Source organism: Pteropus alecto, unplaced genomic scaffold, assembly GCF_000325575.1.
Source record: "Pteropus alecto unplaced genomic scaffold, ASM32557v1 scaffold461, whole genome shotgun sequence".
In the NCBI taxonomy this organism is placed as follows: domain Eukaryota; kingdom Metazoa; phylum Chordata; class Mammalia; order Chiroptera; family Pteropodidae; genus Pteropus; species Pteropus alecto.
Window position 1 is genome coordinate 2,004,967 of NW_006431079.1, and position 21,615 is coordinate 2,026,581.

Sequence of the window (21,615 nt, forward strand, 5' to 3'; positions counted from 1 at the left end):
GATACTCAGAGTCTGTAGATCTGTATTTCAAACTGTGATGGAGCTTCCAGTTTGGTTGAAAACCCTCCCTCACTGTGGCTCCTCTGGCAAGCCTGAATACTCCTGATGCTTGGAGAAGGTTTCTCTTTGCAACCATTTCCTTTTTTTCTCTTATAGAAAGAAAGAAAAGAAGTAAGGAAGGAAGAAAAGAAGGAAGAGGGAAGAGAGAGGGAGGGAAAGAAAGAAAAAAAGAAAGAAAGAAAGGAAGAAAGAAAGAAAGAAAGAAAGAAAAAGAAAGAAAGAAAGAAAGAAAGAAAGAAAGAAAGAAAGAAAGAAAGAAAGAAAGAAAGAAAAAGAAGGAAGGAAAAGAAAAAAAAAAGACTACTCTAAGTCTATTGTAAAGGTACAAGCTAGAACCAGGAAGTAGAACAGCTTCTTACAAGAAGGATGAGTGCTTCCTGTGTAGGATTCCAGTAGCTATAAGAGCTGAGCTGGACTCGGACATCGTCCTTCCAGCATTGGGGTCCAGTCTAGGGAGCCAGTGCTCCAGGCTGCGGGGAGAATCACTCATTTTGCAAACTAGTCCTCAAGTAGGATATTAGCAAGGACAGCTTGCTATAGGGCCCTGTCTCCTTAGGAAGATGACATTATCCAGGAGTCTACTGGGACACAAGGGTGGCTCAAGGTGAAAGAGAGGGGTAGACTATGGACTCAAAGTCAGGTGGCAAAGACGAGAAGACAGGAAAAGCCTGGTGATACCCAGAGGCTATGTTTTGTTCACTTTGAATCTTACCATATTACCTAGCTAAGGTTCACCTGCCCTACAGAAGTACACAGTTGGAACTTGGCCAACATCGATAAACAACGTGAAAGATTTCTGAGCCATCGAAATGCTCATTAGTGCTCCCCCGCCTCTCCTATTTCTTTTTAAACAACTTTGAGATATAATTCACGTCCCATACAATCTGCCCATTTAAAGTGTGCAATTCAGTAGTTTTATTATGTGTACAGAGTTGTATAACGATCCTCATAATCAGTTTCAGGACGTTTTTATCATCACCCAAAGAAACCCTGTACCTTTCAGCTGTCATCCCCCCAGGACTTCCAAGCCATCTCCTGTTTATTCTTGCTTTATACAGAGCTCTAATAAGCTTGGTTATCTTGTTTCTTTTCCTGTGGCAGATGTAGGGAAGCAAATTAGAAGTGAAGAGAAGGGCTTCTCAAGGGAGGGTCACAGAACTGATGGGTGGTGATCATGAGCATTGGAGTCAGACCACTGGGTCCAAATGACAGCCCTGTCATTTCCCGTGGAGTGGCTTTGGGCAAACCTCCTAACTGCAGTAACCCATTTCCTGATCTGCACAATGAGGATAATAAAAGGACCTGGTGAGAATTAAGTGAGCTAATATGCATGACTACTTAGCACAGTGCTTGGAACATCATTAGTGTTCCAGTTTTTGTTGTTATTATTTGACAGTCAACAGTGAGGGAAGAAATAATAATTATGAAGAGCAAATGAAGAATTCAAAGTACAGCAAAACGCCTTGGGGATGGTGATTGGATAAAACAATGATGACCGTGAGTCATGGAGAGAGCTTAGATTATGTTCAGCATGCTCTGATTAAGATACAAGAATTATGATTTTCATTAAAAAATATCACACCAAAGTTTTTTTTTTTTTTTTTAAATTAGGGTGAAAGGAGACATTCATTTTTAGACTTCATCTGAAAAATGTAGCTCTCTAGGACAGCTACTTCCTCAAGAATGTATTGAGTGAAGTAGATAAATAGATAATTGTTATGAGTTGAGCATAGTACAGCTGAAGTGCTACATCATTTTCTTTTATGAAACTTCTTCAGTCATGGGTAGTAACTTGTTTCTTCAGGGCCACTGACAAAGGAGCTTCATTTGAAACTCAATTCATCTGTTTTGCAAGTTAAGAATACAAAGTTGAAGAGTTAACTTAAAAGATAGTAAAGATTATATTTCTTTTTGACTTCTGGGACCTTTCTGGGAGGAAGAGCAGCTGGAAGGGCTGGGGAAAGCGGGACCAGGGGGCAGGTGAATGGAGATCTACCTTTGGTCAGGAGGTAGGGGAGGGAGGACAGTGATCGGTGAGGGCAGGTGGTCAGAGGGAAGTGAAGGGAGAGACAGGGGTTGAGGTTGTGTCTTTATACCTGATGGGCTTCAGGTAGGCAAATCAAAGCTACACCCACCCGTCAGGCATGCTCTGTGGGGCCCAGGTGCTCTGGGTATGCCCCTCCTGTAGGTCCATCATGCAGCATGCCTTATGGTCAGCTGTTTCCGCCTTCTCCCCTCTGGCCTCTCTGGCCTCTCTGGATAGGCTGAGACCTCTGGTCTCAATGACAGAATAGGTATCAGCTCTTCAACTGTTCCCCTTCTTAGACTTGGGGTCCTCACTTCCATGTGAATCGGTGCAATGGCAGTGGAAGCAATAGGAGCAGATGAGCCTGTGGAAGTGGGAAATGCCTGCCCCACCTAATGGCGTTCATATTTAAATTGTTAATAAAACTCATGCTGGTTTGTGACTCTTGCCTCAGACTTATGGAGTATCTCATCTAGCAGGGGCTGCTAGAATGATCTGAGTGTGTGTGGCGGGGAGGGTTTCAAACAGGCCTCCCCATTCTGGAATGTTCCTCTCCCTCTGGGAATGATGCAGGGAGGCTTCTCTGACCCTGCTGCTCTACTCTACTGCTCCAACCCCCACACCCAGTCTAGATTAGGTGTCTCCTTTGGGATCCCAAAATATCCAGGGCATCTCATCACACCAAGCACATTGTGTGAGAACGGTCTGTTGAACTATCCAGCCATCAATGCCATCATCAGTCGGCCCCTGGAGTTAGGAATTATATTTTGTCTACCCATCTGCCCCAAGGCCTGGCACACAGTAGTTTATTGATTGGATTGGGGTCCACGTGCGGCCCGCCGATTCACTGTATACAGTTGAGAGCTTTTGGGAAAAAGTTTGCTCTGGGTCCCTCCCTGCCTGGAAGTCCTCCGGACAGACTGCACAGGGCAGTGGGCTTCAGAAGGCCCTGGGGAAGGTGCTGGCTGTTCTCTAGAAGAGCGAAGAGGGCCCTGGGTTCTTAACTTGGGTTTATCATGTGAATCAAATGTTATAACTGAAGGTTTAGGGTGTCTGGTTTCCAGGAGCCGAGGAGGGCTGGAGAGTGGGACAGGATAAGGGTGGTGACACAGTGAATGGCAGGGGCAGCCAAGGGCCATCGAGTGGGTAGGAGCACCAGATGGGTGCTGAGAGCTGCTATTCATCTCCTTGTGTTGATAACCTGGTTAGGCAAGAAGGTCACTGTGGCCCAGGAGGACCATCCGTTTCAGGGAGGATGAAGCTGCACCCTGGCCCTTTCAGCTCTTAAGCTTGTCCTAGAGCAGGTGTCCTCACAGCCCCACACTTTGCCAGCTTTTTGGCAGGAGTGTGTTTCTGCCAGGTGGACACGTGGGCAGAGGAAGAGGGGTGTGTCAGCTGTGGCAGACTGAGCTGGCTTACTCTGGTGCCCCAAGGGCTAGCATGAGGTGCAACAGGTGGGACTATAAACAGACAGATCTTGGCCCATCATAGGGAAGTGTTTTCTAACAGTGGCAATAGATTATGTTTTGTTCACCTTGTCTTTACGTTCCTGGCCCTGGCCTGGTCCAGAGCAGGTGCTTGATAAATGTATTTTGAATAAATGATTGAATGTTGATGTATTATTCAGATATGTAGAGAGCTCTCTGTCCCTGGAGGTATTAAAAAAAAACCTGCCTTAGTGAGAGGCTCTTTAAAGTCCTCTGTAATCAGAGACCCCATGCTCCTATAAATAAAGCTTATGGTAACTTCTTTTATCATTGTGACACATGTGGGACTTCAGACAGCTTTGAAAGGGAAAGAAGGAAGTGTGTGGACACACACACACACACACACACCTGCCTTTCTCACCTTTTGTTGGCTGAACCTCGGTTGTATAGAATGGACAGTAAATATGGGCCTATGGTAGGCAGAATTTCTAAAATGACCCCCTGGAGATATCCTTCCCTAACTTCCAGACTCTTTGAATATGATGAGATGTCACTCCTGTGATTTTGTTGTGGTATATGGCACAGTGGACCTGAAGATACGGAGGTCTCCAGGTAGGCACGACCTAATCACACAAGCCCTTAGAGAGGGAGCTTTCCCAGCCTAGTCATAGAGGCGGAAGTCAGAAATTTGGAGCACCAGAAACCATGCACCATGCCGGCTTTGAAGATGGAGGGGTCTGTGTGCAAGAATCAGAGAGCAACCTTTGCCCAGGAACCAGCAAGAAGCTGGGGACCTCATTCTGTGGCCACGTGGAACTGGATTCTACCAGCACCCTAAGTGAACGTGGGAGTGGATTCTCTCTGAGTCTCCAGATAAGAGCTCAGTGTGGCCAACATTTGATTTTGGCCTTTTGATACCCTGAATGTAGAGCTCAGCCACACCCACCCAGACTTCTTACCTATAGAACTGTGAGTCAGTAAATGGGGCTTGTATGAAGCCACCAGGCTGTGGCAATTTGTTATGCAAATTAAATGTAGCAATTTATTATAGAAAATGAAAATAGAGCCCTCTCCTTGGAAAAGCTAAGCTCCATTTAGCTTTTCCAATTTTCTGAGATACAAGCTTAATGGTTAGCTCTGGTTATTCCAAATCCTTGCCTGTGGCGGATGGCCCTTGAGGAGGAGTCGGCCTATCTGTTGTTAAACCTTGTGCCTGCAAAGTCTGAGCTCCAGCCCATAGATGTTCACAGGTGACATCGGGGGCTCACATGAAGACCAAAGCTGGAGCCATAATGGATGTCTTCAGGAAGAAGAATTCTTTGGACACCAGCTGGTGCATACTGGCTCCCTCACTGGGGCAGAAGATATGGACATAACGAGGACAAGCCTGATGGGATGTTGGCTTAGGCAGCCTTCCAGCTTTCTCATCGTGGGGGGAGTTGTTTTTTTTTTTTTTTTACCATTCTTACTTGTTGCTCACTTAACGCGTCACCTTGCTTCTCTTGGCAGGCCCAGCCCTCAGGCGGCACCGGCTGAGGCATGTGGGAAGTTGGCATAGAGTTTAAAAACAGTGACCTGGCAGGCATGTGAGTGACACAGAAGCCAGAGTCTCATGGGACCCACTGGAGCCTGTCAGAATGTGAGAAGGAGCCCAAAGTAATGGCTCCTCCTCTAAGTGTGAGTGTCCAAATGATGCCAAAATGAGAACCTCATTGCTCAAGGTGAACCTGCCTCTGAGGGATGATGGACTGGCATGAGTTGGCATCTTCCTTGGCTCAGCTCTGTGTGACGAATGGATGACAGACTTGGGGAAGCCTGGGCCAGAGGCTCCTGAAGTTCAGGCTGAGTTTCCCAAACAACCCAGTGCACCTGTTATGCAGGCGCTGGGCAAAGGCAGACTCCTGGAAAGGGGCCACTTCTATTTTTCAGGTGTAAACAGCCTTTTCCCCAAAGAGAGAATAAGAACCATAACAAGCAGTGGACATATAAACAGCAGAAGGAACTGTGTTTCCTGAAAAATCGTCATGGGGTCTGCAAGGAGACCTGGCCAAGAGCCAGGAGGAAGACAGCTGCTTCCTGTGAGCCATGAGGCCCTTATAGAGATTAACCGATTTCTCCGCACCCTGTAGGTATCACTGGTGCCTAGAGAAGAGGAGGGGTCTGGTGGACTCTGGTGGGTCACGATTATCACTGAGTCCTTTGCTGGTGGCTGTAGGCCTTGGTTGTGGTGAGATAAATACCCAGCAGGCTGCTGGGCCCTCTGGCACAAGGTAGGGCAAGTAGTCACCTTGTTTCTGGCATTGGACACCACTGGGTGGCAATGCTAGCGGGCTGGGTTCCATTGAAGCAGAGACGTGGGAGAAGGAAGTGCTGATGGCTTCTCCGCATTGCTGTTAACTCCCTTCCTGGGGCTCCTAGGACTTGGGGTGTTGTCATATGAAACGTTATTTAGTTAATGAAGAAGGTGAGTATTCACAAATCAGCATTGCAAATAAGCATGAGTTTATAGTGTTTAAAACCAAACTTGTGCCCACTTCTCCAAGAGTTTGTGAAGTCATCTTTTGGTGCCAAGATGACAGGTCCAGAGGGACTTAAAATTGGTGCTGCCTAATGCCTTTTCCATTGCAGAGACACAGATCTGTGCCTGCCCATGCATTGCGCATGCCAGGCTTGAGGAAGGAGCACCAGGAATGACAGGGTAGAGCAGATACCAGGGAGGGAAGAGGCCGAGGGCTAGCTGCCATCTTGCCTCATGACTTTGAGTAAGCCCTTTACCATCTCTAGGCCCCTGCCTCCTTCTTTATGAAATAAAGAGGTGGAACTGGTCCATCGTCATGACGTCTTCTGGTTCCAATGCCCCAAATCTTAAACTCTGTGAAATACAGTGTAACTTCTCTCTGTGAACCTGTTTGTAGTCCTTCCTGAGACTGCTTATGTGCTGGGACTTAGAGTTTGGGTTATCTAAAAGTAGCATGCTGGTTGATTTGACATCGTCCTCACCTCACCTGTTCTCAGTGTTAGACTTCTGCAGGGTGGTCTGCCTTCTCTCTGGAGACTCTGCCTATTCTAATGCTCTGTGTGCAGTACAAACAGCCCACAGCCATTCTTAGTAACTGTAGGGAGAAGTGTCTGAAGGGCTGTTCTGTATCTCATGCAAAGAGATGTAATAGGAAGAGATAAGTGATTAGATCTTCTAAATGGTAGGGCCAGCACCAGTGATTAATCAGAACAAGATTCTCCTGCCATGTGCATAACAAGACTCCTTATCACTCACCCCAGTTAACTGCTGATGTCTCCCACTTTTCCTTGTCCTCGGATTTTTAGAAAGAAAAGTTTCAAGATGATTCGGTCCCAGTCCCTGTCTCTGCAAATGCCAACGCAGCAAGATTGGAAGGGTCCCCCGACAGCCGGTCCAGCCATGCCTCCCGCAACCCCTGCGTTCCCGGGAGACACTTCCCAGCCCATGCCAGCACCGTATGCCATGCCCGAGTTCCAGCGGGTAACCATCAGTGGAGATTACTGTGCTGGGGTAAGGTGCCTCCCACTCCCCACTCTCTGTGGGCTCCCCTGGGGGCTGCATGAGGGTCATATGTGCCTATGTGCTGAGGCCCCGTGAGCCACTGGGGTCATGCCCAGCCCCAAAGCCTGGCCCTGTCTAGGTGTCTGGGAGGTGGTGGGCAGGAAGCACTGGAGTCTGAAAAGAAGGAGGGCCCTGGCTGAGGTTGTGGGGTTTGGGTGTGTCTAGGGTGCTATCCGTCCCTGTGAGGATGACCTAGGGCTGCAGGCTGGCACACCGTGTCCTGCCAGTTCCATGTGTTCTCTGTCCCCATAGCCCATTGAGGAAGGTGCCAGTTTGGGCCCTTTAGTGTTCCCAAATGTTGAATGGATTCAAAGTCCTGGCGTTGATCGGTTTGCTGATTTGGCTGTTCCCACATGCTAAAGCTCAGTATCCTTAAATACAGGCTCTTCTCCCAACCAGGAAGAGAGGGTCTTGGTGAGAAAGTGAACAAGCTGATTTATACACCAAGTCAGTCAACGTGGTCACTGAAAATGTGCTAATTTCACCTGGTTGGATGATGCATTTTTATTGCTTTGTGAAGAGAAATATCACTGAGTTAGTACCAGGGTTAAGCTTGGTTCTATCTCCCTGGTCCTCGGTGTAATACTTGTGCCTCAACTGGCCTTGTTATTCTTTTCCTCTTTCCTTTTTAACAGTAGTTTTAGAATATGTAGTATTCCTGAGAAAGCAAAGCAGTGTACTACTTTTCTTACCATTTTTTCCCTAACTTAAAAAATATATAATATTTTTTGTGCAGTAGAGAATCCTTGCATATGCTGTAAAATTTAAAGGGTACAAAAATCATATCAATTTTCCAGCCACCCAATTCTTCTCCTCGGCAGCCTTTGGTTTTGGTTTCTTGTGTGTTCTCGCATAGATAGCCTCTATATCTGTGCTTAATACCTGTACACCCACTAAGTACACATAGTTTATTTTTACACAAATGGTAGTTTACTATACACATTACACTACCGAGCCTAGCTTTTTTTCGCTTAACAGTACATCTTGGAGATAATGCCATATCAATAGATAAAGAACTCTCTTGTTCTTTTTCGCAAATGCATACTATTCCATTGTGTGCATGTGCAATATTTTATTTAAGTTCTGATGGATGAGAATGTGGGTTGGATTGGAAACAGTACAGGCCTTCTCTGACGGTGCAGCATCCTGACCAGGAGTCCTTGGTCTCTACCCAGCCTCCAGCAGGTGGGCCGAGAAGTGGAAAGGGAGAGTTGAGGTGGGTTGACCGCTAGCTAAATGGGAGGACGTTGGCCTGCCGCATTAACTAGCTTCTTTCAGTCAGTTTCCTGGCTGGCATATCCTAGGGCACGGAGCCCCTGAACTGGGCAGTTGGTCCCCAGAGAGCTACAAGTGTAGGACAGGCAGGCTGACCTTGCAGATCTCCTCGGCCCCCAGTGGGTCTGCTGCCAGGCATGAGGCCTGCGGTGCCTACAAGTTGGTTGGTGGCTGCTGGTCCCCTGGGATCCCTCTCTGATATCTTTAGCCATAGCCTGAGCCCCTTGCCATGCTGAGTCCATCAGTTCTGCACATAAAGTGTTTGGCTTTGTTGTTGGCAGGGGGATATTTTTGTCTAAGGTGTTTGCATCTGCCCACCTATTCCAGCTGCTCTCAAAAGCTATCCACTGGAAGGGGTAAAGTGGAATTAACACATCCTCATGGGGACACTTGGAGTCAGGAAAGGAGAAGCTACCTCCTTAACAAAAAGCAAGAAGTGACATTTAGTTAAAGTATAAAAACATGCCTGGGAAATATATATGCCAACTTCCTTGATCTGAGGATGGAATGGTGTGGGGGAGAGAGGAGGGTGGAGTTGTAGCTATCTGCAAAGACTTATTTATTCAAACATACAAGAGATCTGAAAGAATGATAAAAAATATTTAAATTGTTAGGTAGATACCTGGGTGTCTGTCATATTATCTATAGTGCTTGTCTGTATGTGTAAATATTTCAAAAGTAAAAATTTTTTTTTATTAAAGCAGAAGACACATCCAGGTCCCAGCCCTCCCTACTCTGCTCTCTACTTACATCTTGTACCCGCCTCTGCTGCAGCACGTATCCACTGTTATGACTGTCTGTTTAGCTGCTTGTCACCCCGAGCACATTCAGATTTCTGCCACACACATCCTTCCCAAACAGACTAAGATTAATGAGCCCACTGGCAGGTGGGAATTTCCTTCATTTATCTTTGAATACGAGGCAGCTCTGGGAAAGCAGAACATCCCTGGCCTTTGGGTTTCAATCAGATCAGAGTCTGAAGTTTGACTTTGTAACTTCCTGGTGAGTGATTTATCCTCTCTTGGTCTCAGTTCCCCATTTGTGAAATGGATTGTGGTGAGGATCAAATAAAATCTATGGAAAGGGTCTGGCACATGGCATATGTCAATAAGTGCTTGTTGACTGGGTGAGTTGGGGTGGTTGCCAGATGAATCAAAAGCTTAGCGTTGGCAAAGCAGCAGACTGAGCACACAGAAGTTTTTATTTTCACCTCTGAAGGATCCATGTATTTTCTCCACTGAAACGATGATACTCACCCTCATCAGGGGCGTGGTCCAGGCTTTGCCTCTTCATGTGCTGGGCGCAACAGCAGATATGTAGTTTAATCAGCAGCACTTGAGTCTGGCCTTGGAGTGTGCAGGCCTGAGTACCTGCCTCTCTCCCAGCGGCCCTAACTCTCCTCCTGTGTCAGGGGTTCCCGAGACCACCCTTGAGTTCAGTCATTTGCTAGGAGGACTCCTAGGACTCAGCGCATAGCTGTCCTCTGACTAAGATCTATTATAATGAAAGGATGCAGAGCAAAGTCAGCCCAGGAACAGGTCCCTGGGGCGCAGTCTAGAGAAGGCCCTGTCTCAGTGGAGTCAGTACAACACAAATAACTCCTCATCATCGGACTGTGACAACATGCATGAAGTGTCATTTCCCATGGAAGCTCACTAGAGACTCGGAGCTCAAGGTTTTTAGTGAGGCTAGTCACACATCTGCATAGCACGTCCCCACATTTCAGACAGCCAGAAGGAAATAGGTGTTCAGCATAAACCATCATGTTTGTACAAACAGCTTAGGTGTGGTGAGCCACTCTTATTAGTCAGGGAATGGTGGGAATACTCCTGAAAGCCCAGGGCCAACCTTTCAACAGACCTTGCTAAGGACAGTGGTCTCAGGCCTGCTACATGAACTCTTCTGAACACCTTCTGCAGATCACTGTGGAAGACTATGAGCAGGCCGCCAAGAGCCTGGCCAAGGCCCTGATGATCAGGGAGAAGTATGCCCGCCTCGCCTACCACCACTTCCCACGGACCACGGCCCAGTACCTGGGTTATCAGTGGGCACACACGGCACCTCTGGAAGAGGGTCTCCCAGGTACAATGCTGTGGCTACAGGTGGGGTCCCAAGTGGGTAACGGTCCAAGAATTCGTCAGGACTTTTTACTGGCTGGATGTATTTCCCCTGGGTGGTGTTTTAAGGGCGGGGCTCAGATATCGGCTTCTCTTACATCGAGTTTGCTGGTTTCCCCGAGATTGAGTCTGTGTGTACTGTGTGCCTGGCCCTGGGTGGAGCTGAGCTGTGGGAGTTAAGAGAGAGGCGAAAGACCTCCAGGGAGTCCTCTAGGGAGACAAGCTGTCTTTAGCAGGGTGTTTGAAACAACACGACCAGACAGCAGATGCTGAATTAGTGGTGGCGTCGGGGTAGGTACAAAGGGAAGGAGCATGTTCTGGGCAGGGAAAAGTAGGCCCTGGAGTCAAACCCACCTGTATTCTGATCTAAGCTCCGCCACTTTCTTGGGCAAGGTATTTCTCCAAACCTCAGTTTCTCAATTTGTAAAATGGGCCTGTTATGGGACTAAATGAGAATGCATGTGAAGTACTTAGTGCAGTTCTGGCATGTAGTGAGTGTTCGGTAAGTAGCTGCATTTATGCCATGGAACTTGGGGAAGGGAGATTAGAGAGGGCAGGGTGGTTTCTGGTAGACTGGCCTGTGAAGGACTCAGGAGGAGTAAAGGCTGTAAGTAACATGATTGCGGACAGCAGGAAACCTTGATATCGAACGTTGGTGGGGGCGGATCAGATGAGGTCCTGCTGGTCTGTGACAGTAGCCAGAACCATAGCTGCCCCTGGGGTGTGGTTGGCGCCAAGATGTCTCCCATCTCTGGCTTCCTTAAAGCTCTGAGACCTGGACTTTGAGCATCTGTTACCACCTGGGGCCCTGGGTAAATCTCAGCCCTTCTAGGCCCATTTCCCTGTCTATCTGAGGGAAGCTGATCCCACCTGCCCCAGTTTTGGCAAAGGCAGACAGAAATGACTGTCAAATATGTACTTTACACAAAGCAGGGTGCCCAGGGGTCCTGGGCATATGTGTGCTGGGGTGAAGGCTGTGGCTTCACCCAGGCCTTTGTACTGCCTGCACCTCATAGGCCACTAGCACACTTTAGGAATTCCTGAGCTGACCTGTGGCAGTGCCCAATGGGAGGACATTAGTTCCCAACTCTGTGCTGCTTCAGCCCCTGTGACCCGTCACATCTGCTCCAGGGGCAGTCTGTTCCGAGCACTGATGCGGACACCCAGGCAGGTCACTCCACCTTGGTTGCTTCCTTTGATGAAGATTCTAGGTTTTCCTCCTGCCTGGGCTGGCGAGCAGGGCTGCTGGATGCTATGTGGGGTTGGCTGAGGTACAGAGTTGAAGCCCCCAGTTCTACTGCTGTTTAGTACAACCTGTTCCTTGGCCAGAGACAGAGCTTATCAAGAGTCAGAGAAACTCATTATGAGAGTAATGAGATGAATGTCTTACAATTTATGTGTAGAGCATTACTGTTTACAGAGCATTTTCCTATACCTGCTATTGCAGCTCTCACAACAGCCTGTTAAGGCAGGTGGTGTTATCCTCAGATGAGCAGACAGGATCAGAGAGGTAAAGTGGTTTATTTAATGTCTCATAGCTGGGAAATAGCCCAGGGTAGTTTTCTGCCTCCTGTGGGCTAGCTCAACATAGGGGTGGAACAGACAGCTCCACCAATGGCATTCTCTGCTTTGTGGGAGAAAAGCTCCATGTTCTGTGCTCATCTGGGGAGGGGACTGGCTTCTTCACCTTGTCCAGTGACCGCTCTGGGCTCAGGCAGATGTGGGAGGACAGGGGCAGCTGCTCCCGCCAGGCAGTTTCTGGTGCTGCCTATTCTCTTGTTAGGAGAAGACACAGCTGCCCTTTTTAATATGCCTGGTATCCCTGAAGTGCCCAGGAGGCTTCAACTCATTTCGGTTAAATTTTAAAAGTTTATTGAACTACCAGCCATATGCCAGGGACTGTTCGAGGAAATGGGGATATAGCAGTGCACAAAACAAACATACTACCCGAGATAACTAAGAGAAATTATTTTATATAGTGGTAAGGAGACAAAATAAAGCAGGGAGGGGGATATGAAATGCTGGGTAGTTGGAGGTGGTTAGGGGTAGTTGGATTTTATATAGGATGACCAGGACAGGCCTCACCGAGAATGTGACTTTTGAGCCCGCGTGAGCTCATGAGGTCAAGAGCGCTTTGCCATCACTCAATCCTGTTTTGCAGACTTCCACCCTCCCCCACTGCCCAAGGAAGACCCTTACTGCCTAGATGATGCTCCCCCCAACCTAGGTTACCTGGTCCGCATGCAGGGGGGCATCCTCTTCGTGTATGATAACACGAAGACACTGGAGCGCCAGGAGCCCCACAGCCTGCCCTACCCTGACCTGGAGACCTACACGATGGACATGAGCCACATCCTGGCCCTTATCACTGATGGCCCCACGTAAGTCAGTTTCTCCGCCCACCCCCCCACCCCCCACCCCAGTCCACCTCTTCTTGCATGAGTGCTATTCTGTAGGACCGAGCTAGAGAGGCTAACCCTGGGCTTTCCCGCACTCAGACTATCCCAGAAAGAGAGTAGTTTCCCCTTTATCCAGTCTTTGTGGGTTTCTGGAACAGTTTTTCACCATAGGCTGTCATATTCTTAGAATTGATATATGTGTCCCTTCTGCATGCATAGGTGTGGAGCTTTTGTTTGCTGGAGGCCACCTGTGTACTTTAGCATGGCTGCCACCCGTCTCCCCAGGCAGGATGGCAGCCTTGCAGAGTTATCAGCCTAGAATATTTCTCTAGATGGTGGAGGAGTGATGAAGACTGTTGCTTCAGGTGTTGGGTTTTCCATGCTTCTGCAGAGGACAGTGCAGGGAGCCTGGAAACTTTGTGTCACCAGCCCCATGATGATTGTGGGCTTGGCTTGTGCTGACCTGGCAAGTGGTTGTCTTCCTGAATTGGCCTCTCACTTAATTTTTTTTTTTAAGTAATTTTTTATTTCTCAATTATAGTTGCCATACAATATTCTATTAGTTTCAGGCATACAACACAGTGATTAGACACATTTGTGTAAATTACGGAGCGATCACCCTGATAAATCTAGTATCCATCTGACACCATACGTAGTTATTACAATGTTATTGACCAAATTCCTTATGCTGTACTTTTCATCCCCGTGACTATTTTGTTACTGCCAATTTGTACTTCTTAATCCCTTCCTTTGGCCCCTCACTTCTTGGTGAGCATTTAAGCTAATCCACAATGGCAGTTTAGCATGCCTGGACCCTGAGCCTCCAAGTGGCTGTGTTGGGTGTGCCCAGGCAGGACAGGAAGTCCGAGGGAGGGAGAGGGTGCTGGTCACTACTGAGGAACTTCTCTCTTGCCTTGCCTTTTGGGTTTTACAGGAATGGGTGAGAGGCCAGTCTCTAAAGAAGGAGAGTGGGCCCCGGGGCACATGGGCAAGTGGGTCTTGTTCCTCACTGATCCTAGGGTAGAGGTAAGACCCAGGAGTAGGAAGGGGCAGTTCCTGGAGGCTCCCCTCAGCCAATGTGAGGAGCTTTGAGGGGAAACCTTGGGAGAGAGGGAAAGAGAGTGTGTGCTCCATGTCTGTCCTATTTGGGAGGCTCTTAGATGAGTCCTTCTGGGGAGAGGGACTGGGTGAAATGACCTTTGAAATCCCTCTGACTCTGAGATCCTCCTGTGCTCCGCTCTGGGGCTCATTCTGGCAGACAGATGGCAGTGCTATTCCAGGGGTGGCAGCTGCTCTTTAAGAAAGTCTGAGTGATTGAATGTCAAAGGGGCTGCTGTTCGTGTGAGGGGCACAAGGATGCACATGACATGAATTGTGGTTGAAGGTCTGTGTGGCTGTGGGCACAGGTGTGTGGCCAGGCACCTGGGCTGGGTGTGGGTTGGCAGTTGGCCTCGATCAGTGAGCACTCCCACCTCCAGTGGCTTTTGACTACTGGTGAGGAACATCAGTCCTAGCAGAGATTTCTGCCCTAGTAACACACTTCTCTACATTCCTCGTCTGCCCACAGTGCAAACATCAGAGTTGAAAAGTCCTCGGGTGTTGGAGTTTGAGGGAGGCCATTTTGGTCAGAGGGTGGTTCCTCTGCCCGTCAAGGTGGGCAGGCAACTCTTCATAGTTTGACTATATTACTGGTCTCCTGGGAAGAAGTTAAACTCCTTTCAAAGAATTAGAGGTGGCCGAGGCCAGACAGGAGGAAAGGAAGAGGAAGAGGTGAAGGAGGGGGACTTTTAATGAGCATCCACTCTGGTTCAAAGGCAGGCCCTTCACATTCATAAACCAATTTAATCCTCTCGTTAATCTTGGGCATTGCCATATCCATTTTTGTTCGTGGGAAATAGATGCTTAATAGAGATTAGTTGCCTAAGCATGAAAGCCAGAAGTCAGAGAACCTGTGCAGGTTGCAAAGTTAGCTTCACTGCCCTGTGTCAACTGCCCACTCGTTTCATAGAGCACACGGAAGTGGTTACACAGCTCAGCTGGGTCTGTGGAAGGCTGGAACCTCCTCATCCCTCCCTGCTCCATCCCAGCCTTCCACCCGAGAGTCGGTCCCCACAGACACTGGAGGTCTTCAAACTGGAGAGCTTGATGATACTTCTCCTCAGCTGTGATTTCTCCCCCTTTCCAACCTGCAGGAAAACATACTGTCACCGGCGACTGAACTTTCTGGAATCCAAGTTCAGCCTTCATGAGATGTTAAATGAAATGTCCGAGTTCAAAGAGTTGAAGAGTAACCCCCACCGAGACTTCTATAATGTGAGAAAGGTGCGTTAGCGGGCCTCTGGGATGCCCTGAGCTGGTTTGGGGCTACTCCTGTGGCCTTCCTTGGCCAGAGCAGCATGATGTGTCTGTCCAGAAGGAAGACTGGGACGTGGTTTCCTAGTGTAGGAGTTAGCATGTCTGCTTTATACGCAGAAGGTCCTGGGTTCGCACCCCAGTGGAGCCACGGTTCATGGTCTACGGCCATGCCACCCTGAACAAGCCCGATGTCTGATCTCGGAAGCTAAGCAGGGTCGGGCCTGGTTAGTACTTGTATGGGAGACCACCTAGGAAGACCAGGTGCTGTAGGCATAAATAATAATAATAAATAATAAAAAGAAAGAAGGAAGACTGGTGTTACACCCTCCGTGCCTCAGATAGTACTTGGTACCCATATTGTGTATCTGTTGGAATGTGCCCTCTTCCTTGGAAAGTAGGGCATGAAATCAGTCATGAGTGGAGCCCAGGTTACTTTTAAGGTAGAGTATGTATTAAATTCATCATGCAGAGAAAAAGACCTCTTTGGACTTGGGAGTTTGTGGTTTTGCTTCCTTTGGGGTCAGGTGTATTTAAGGAGATGTATGTGTTCCCTCTCTACCCCTCCCCCAGAGTGGACGAGGAGACTTGGCCTGGGCTCAGGTGATAAATGATTGTGGCCTCCAGCCTTTCCATTTTCTTCAGTTTAACTCTTAGACAGTGAGATTAGGGATCAGAGTGCTAAGCTCAGGGGCATTTAATGTTGGACAAGAGTCACTTCCTGTCTATAGGAAGTTCACAGCCTATTACTACTAGTGCGATAAGTGTGACAGGAATGGCTTTTAGGAAGATGTCAGAACTAAGCTGACTTAAAGAGTAGGAGTTAGCCAGGAAGAGGATGGGGTAGGGGAAATGGAAGTGATGGCATTCCAGGTAGAAGGAACAGCATATGCAAACACCATGTGGGAGAGAGTGGTAGGAGAAAGGAGAGACTATGCGTAGTGCTTTGACATAACTGTAAACGGTGCAGTGTGGCTGGAGCTCGGTGTAGGGGGAGAGGTAGGCTGAGGAGAGAGTGAAGCTGCAGAGGCCTGTGGGGTCCTCGATCATTCAGGGCTCACGGGATTTTCAGATGGGCTGTGGAGAGAGTGAAGCTGCAGAGGCCTGTGGAATACACTTGTGTCCTCGATCATTCAGGGCTCACGGGATTTTCAGAGGAAGCAGGGAGGAGGCTGGGGTAGTATAGTGATCTGGGAGAGAAGCTCATGGGATTAGGCTGGCTTTGCCTGGAAGAGAGATGGCTACATCTGAGTCACATTGAGTTTGTCATTTCTATAGGAACCTCTGTCCCAGATGGGATCTCTGGAAGACTGCCCCTCCCTGGGGTCCACTTTGATAAGGGAAGGTAGGCCCGGGGAGGCTGTGCTCCTCTGGGAAAGCCCAGCTCAGGCTGAGAGAATCAGCAGTGGTAGATGGAAGCCCCCCTCTGGAAAAGCCCAATATCATGTCCGTTAAGCATCTTGGGGTCTGGCATGGACTCCCACTTTGATGAGATCCTTAAGAAATGGAAGTGTCTTGGGGTTTTCCAGGCAGAGGTGAAATGCTGTATGTTAGATACCACCTACCTGGCAGCACCATTTATTCCTTCTCTGTGAGCCTCAGGTGTTCAGACAGATGGGTGCTGTAGTCTCTATGCCAGCTCCTCTCAGCCCTGCCCAAACACACCTACATGTCCAGCACAGGCCCAGATGGGTGTCCGAGGAAACTCCTCGCTTAGCCAAGTGCAGCACTGCCCTCCATGTATGCGAATCTCTGGACCTGAGTGCTTCCTGCTGCCTGGGGCAGAGCTATCCTTGCTGACTGCACTGGTTCCGACACTGTTTGCTACTGAGGTGGAGCCCCAGTGGGTGGTCCTGGGCCACCCAGCTGCTCTCTGTCCACAGTGTGGGAGAGAGTCCAGGTGGGGGCTCAGTTACCAGAGCACATCCTGAGAGTTCCATTAGTCTGGGGTTAATGTGCTATCTGGACAGAGCTGGCCTAGACCACTGTGTGTGACACAGCAGCCTGTTCTCTGGCACCAGTCAGTTTATAAATATGGGCCCAGGTCTGCTCTGAGTCAGGCCTGTGCCTGCCTCTTCCTGCTTCCTGGGGGCTGGCTCTGTTATCTTGTCCTGGAAATGTCTATTGTGGGAAGAGAGCTGGCTTTCTAAAATCCCGGATGGGTGGGGAGGGTGGCCTCCGTGTTCCCACAGTGTCTGTCAGTGTTGTGGGGGCAGGCTAGGGCCATGCTCTGAGGCAGGAGCTGTGCATGGCCAGGATGTGGGTAGCATCTGTGGAAGTTCTGGCAACATCACAGCAGGTCATGGGTTAGGATACCATGAGGCTCAACAGCAGGACTGTGTGACTGAGATGATGACTGTTTTCTGCTCAGAGCTTAGGACGAGGGGCTGAGTGTGTTTGCTGCTTGAGAACTGGGCAGGATTAGGCTTTACCCACTTTGATTTAGAGGTAATATCGGGGATAGCAAATAGGTTTCATCTTCTGTGCCAAGCTTGACCAGGTGGGCGTGGCTACCTCAGGCTTCTCCCACAGCTGAGTGAAAAGAGTGCTGTAATTGATTATTGATGTCTGCCTGGATATGGAAACAGTCAGTGTTGGCTTAGAGGCCAGCTATTGGCCTGTTGGGAAACTCTACTGTTTTAGACCCAGGTCTTTGATAAAAGAAGGAATACACTTGTGTCTTCTGATCAATTGAAAACACTGACATCAAATAATGTCTTTTACTTTTTAAAAAAAATAATCCCCTTGGGGATTCTGAAGTGTGGATGCTTCCTGGATTGTCCAGTTGTTTTCTTCCCTCATCTTGTGACTCAGGTAAGAGAGTAAGGACAGGCTGCACACCCTGCAGTGTGTCACTGGTCAGTTGGAGGACACAACCAGAAAGCCCAGAACGTGCTGAGTTACGCCGGTGTAGTTGGGCCCAGTTGTGTCCGGCTGCGCTGAGCCAGGCTGACCTTCTCTTGTGCATCCACATGAGGCCAGCCCATCCCTGAGGTGCCTAAGCCTTTATTTACACCATGCTTCTGGTGCTTTAAATCATTTCATTTCTCTGATGTCTGTCTTTCTGGCAGGAATGGCAGGATTAATGGCAGGAAGGGCCTTGATGATGTGGCCGATGACATGGGCTGTGTGGTATAATGCTGAAAGAGGTTTAATAGATCAAATGTCTGGTTTGGCATGACATGGAGATGACTGGCCAGCGATGGACAGCATTCCTGGGCCTGAGGGCAGGTGCCTCCTCACTCCAGCCCTGGCAGAGTGCATAGCTGGCTGAAGCAGTAACTGCAAGAGCACAATGTGGTGGCTGGCAGCACCCTGGCCTGTGAGGCTGCTGCCACCCTCCCTGGGAACCTCCTTAGGCCCCTTGGGCTGTTGGAGGGGCAGTCAGGGTGCCTACTATGACCTTAGGCCATTCTTAGCTTAGCCAGGGCTCCGTTTCTTAGGAGCTGAGAGCTGAAGGGAAGGCTCTGGGGGTTCCATGGGAGGTTGGTGGGTAGAGTGGGGTCTTGTGGGGCATTTTGATGGGTCCTCAGGGTTATATGAAGATGTAGATATCATCCAAACTATTGGCACCTACAACACCTGTTCATTTGTTCATTCTTCCATTCATTGATTTAACTAACACATCGTAGCAAGCTCTGGAAAAGTTCTGGAGACATACGTGCATCCAACATGATTCCTGTCCTTGAGGAGCTCCCAGTCCAGTGGAGGAGTAGGCAGACAATTTCAGAGTGGATTAGGAAGACGTATACAGTATAGGGAGAGTCTGTGCCAGGTTCCTAGGTTGAGTAAGGGAAAGACTTATCAGCTGTGCTTGGGAGATCAGGGTTGGCTTTCAAATGAAGGAGGTTGTCAGAAATTTCCAGGTGAATGATATTGGTGAGGAGGAAGTAAGCAATGCCAGGCTGAGGAAATGCATGGGCAAAGTGACGCGGTGTGGAATAGCACGGGGCCTCGGGCATCTGGAAGTGTGTGTCATGGCTGGAGCACAGACCAAGGCAGTGGCAGATGAGAGTAAAGGCTTGAAGCAAGACTTGGATCCCAGACTAAGGAGATTGAGCTTTATCTTGAATACATGGGGGCCATTTTGTTAACAGGAGAGTGGCCAGACACAATCTACATTTTAAAAAGATCTCTTGATGATGGAAGGCTGTATATTGGGCAGCAAGGCTAGAAGGAGGGAGACCAGTGCTAAAATCTAGAGGAGAAATGGGGAGGGGGCATTGGTACAGGCTGCCTCCATGGCCCCCAAAGTGCTGAGGCTCTGTGCTCCACATGGAGGGTTGGGTGCGCTCATGCTCGTTGCCAGGGGAGGTGGCCTGGCTCATGGACTGGTGGGTGCTATGTTGTAGGTGGACACGCACATCCACGCGGCTGCCTGCATGAACCAGAAGCACTTGCTGCGCTTCATTAAGCACACGTACCAGACGGAGCCTGACAGAATCGTGGCCGAGAAGCAGGGCCGGAAGATCACCCTGAGGCAGGTGTTCGACAGCCTGAACATGGACCCCTACGACCTCACGGTGGATTCGCTGGATGTCCACGCGGTGAGTGAGCTTCTGCCCTGGTGTCTCAAGCAGTCCTGGTAGGGGACTTAGTCCCCTGAAAAGCAGCCATGATAGTGCTAGGAGCGAGGCTGGCTGTATAAGTAGCTCTGTTCTAGCCATGGAGACCGTGAGAGGTTATTTGGCCTCAGAAAATAACAGGGCTTAGAGCAGTCATAGGACAGGGGAAAAGAGTGTGTGACTTGGAGTCAGGCAAGTCCCAGTTCTAATTCCACTTCTGTCACTTAGGAGCTGTGTGCCCTTGAGCAACTCACTTAAGCTTTTATTTCTTTGCCTATAAAATGGTGAATTCTGTGGGACTACTGATATTACAGTTATTAAAATATTAAATGATGGTACAGCTACTATGAAAAACAGAATGGAGTTCCCTCAAAAACTTAAATATGGAATTACCATATATTCCAGCAATTCTACTCCAAAGAACTGATGAAAGCAGAGACTAAAACAGATACTTGCACATCTATGCTAATAGCAGTGTTATCCACAATGGCCAAAGGGTAGAAGCAACCCAAGTGTCCACTGACAGATGAATGAAGAAACAAAATGTGGTGTATCCGTATGATGGAATATTTGTCAGCCCTAAAAAGGAATAAAGTACCGATATCTGCCATAACATAGACAAACCTTGAAAAATTTTTGCTAAGTCAAAGAAGCCAAATACAAAAGGACAAGTAGTGTGTGATTCTCCTTGTATGAGGTACCTAGAATAAGCAAATTCATACAGACAGAAAGGAAAATAGAGGTTACCAGGAGCTGAGGGGAAGAGGGGAATGGGGAGTTATTGTTATGGGTACAGAGTTTCAGTTTTACAAGATGAAAAGAGTCCTGGAGATGGATGGTTTGATGGTTACACAACAGATGGTTATGATCGTAAATTTTGTGTTATGTATATTTTTGCCACAATAAAAAAAAAAATCTGTGTTAAACAAACAAACAAAGCATTGAATGAGGTAAGGTGGAGAAAGTACCTCATGAAGTCTAAGCTTTAATAGGACACACTTTATTGTTGATTGTTCAATAGTTTAGTATTCTCTGCTTACCCAGCCAGCCATGCTCCTAGCCATGGTTGTTTGGAGCACAAGGCTCTCTGGTCCTTCTTCACAGAGGGCATGACAAAAGGACCCAGGGCTGACCAAGTGAGGATACATGGTCCTGGGCCCAGGACATTGCAAGATTTTGTGCAAGAACTGACATAGAAGACATCTTTCAATGTGACTACACATAAGGCCTGGAGAGGGGAATGTGTGTGGTGGCTGCACACAATGTGGTGATCTGGCTGATGATCTCCTCTCTCCAGGGCCGGCAGACATTCCATCGCTTTGACAAGTTCAACTCCAAATACAACCCCGTGGGGGCCAGTGAGCTGCGTGACCTGTACTTGAAAACTGAAAACTACCTGGGAGGAGAATACTTTGCTCGGATGGTTAAGGTGAGTGAGCCCTCAGCCTCTCCAAGCCGTCCTCAGGTACCTGACAGCATCAGCCTTCAGAGGATGGGGCCGCACATGGCCTCCTTGCCTTCTTCCCCTCCCCGAATCCCTGTCCATCCACCACCCAGCTCCAGCAAGGCTGAGGTGCTCTGGCACTGGCTGCCTGAGCTCAGGCAAGTTGGTGCTACGTGTGTTCACTGTGCCAACTGCAAGCAAGAGGAGGGGGAGGGTATACACCTCGGGAGCACTCTCAGTGTTCAGGCTTGCTGTCCTGTCTGTTCGCAGCCTGAACTTGGCAGCCTGAGCTTAGCTCCATGTGGAGCATTGTCTGCTACCTGGCCAGTATGACATACTGGTACTGTATGACAGTGCAGACCCAAGGCCT

At 48.7% G+C, this 21,615-nt stretch overlaps 1 protein-coding gene and 1 pseudogene across 10 annotated transcripts in view; both read left to right on the top strand.

The window, feature by feature from the left end:
• Positions 1 to 21,615, top strand: part of AMPD3 (adenosine monophosphate deaminase 3) — a 45,820-nt gene that overhangs the window by 13,445 nt on the left and 10,760 nt on the right. For 9 of the 10 annotated variants that reach the window (XM_006905634.3, XM_025038519.1, XM_025038518.1 and 6 more), the window contains 6 exons: positions 6,838 to 7,042; positions 10,288 to 10,450; positions 12,647 to 12,866; positions 15,077 to 15,206; positions 19,589 to 19,783; positions 21,099 to 21,230. In XM_006905634.3, coding sequence (XP_006905696.1) covers positions 6,838 to 7,042; positions 10,288 to 10,450; positions 12,647 to 12,866; positions 15,077 to 15,206; positions 19,589 to 19,783; positions 21,099 to 21,230 — 1,045 coding nt within the window. Of the gene's footprint in view, positions 1 to 5,470; positions 5,639 to 6,837; positions 7,043 to 10,287; positions 10,451 to 12,646; positions 12,867 to 15,076; positions 15,207 to 19,588; positions 19,784 to 21,098; positions 21,231 to 21,615 lie in introns of those variants that run through there. The other variant, XM_025038535.1, reaches the window with a different exon arrangement.
• LOC112469584 lies at positions 15,397 to 15,512 on the top strand (annotated as a pseudogene).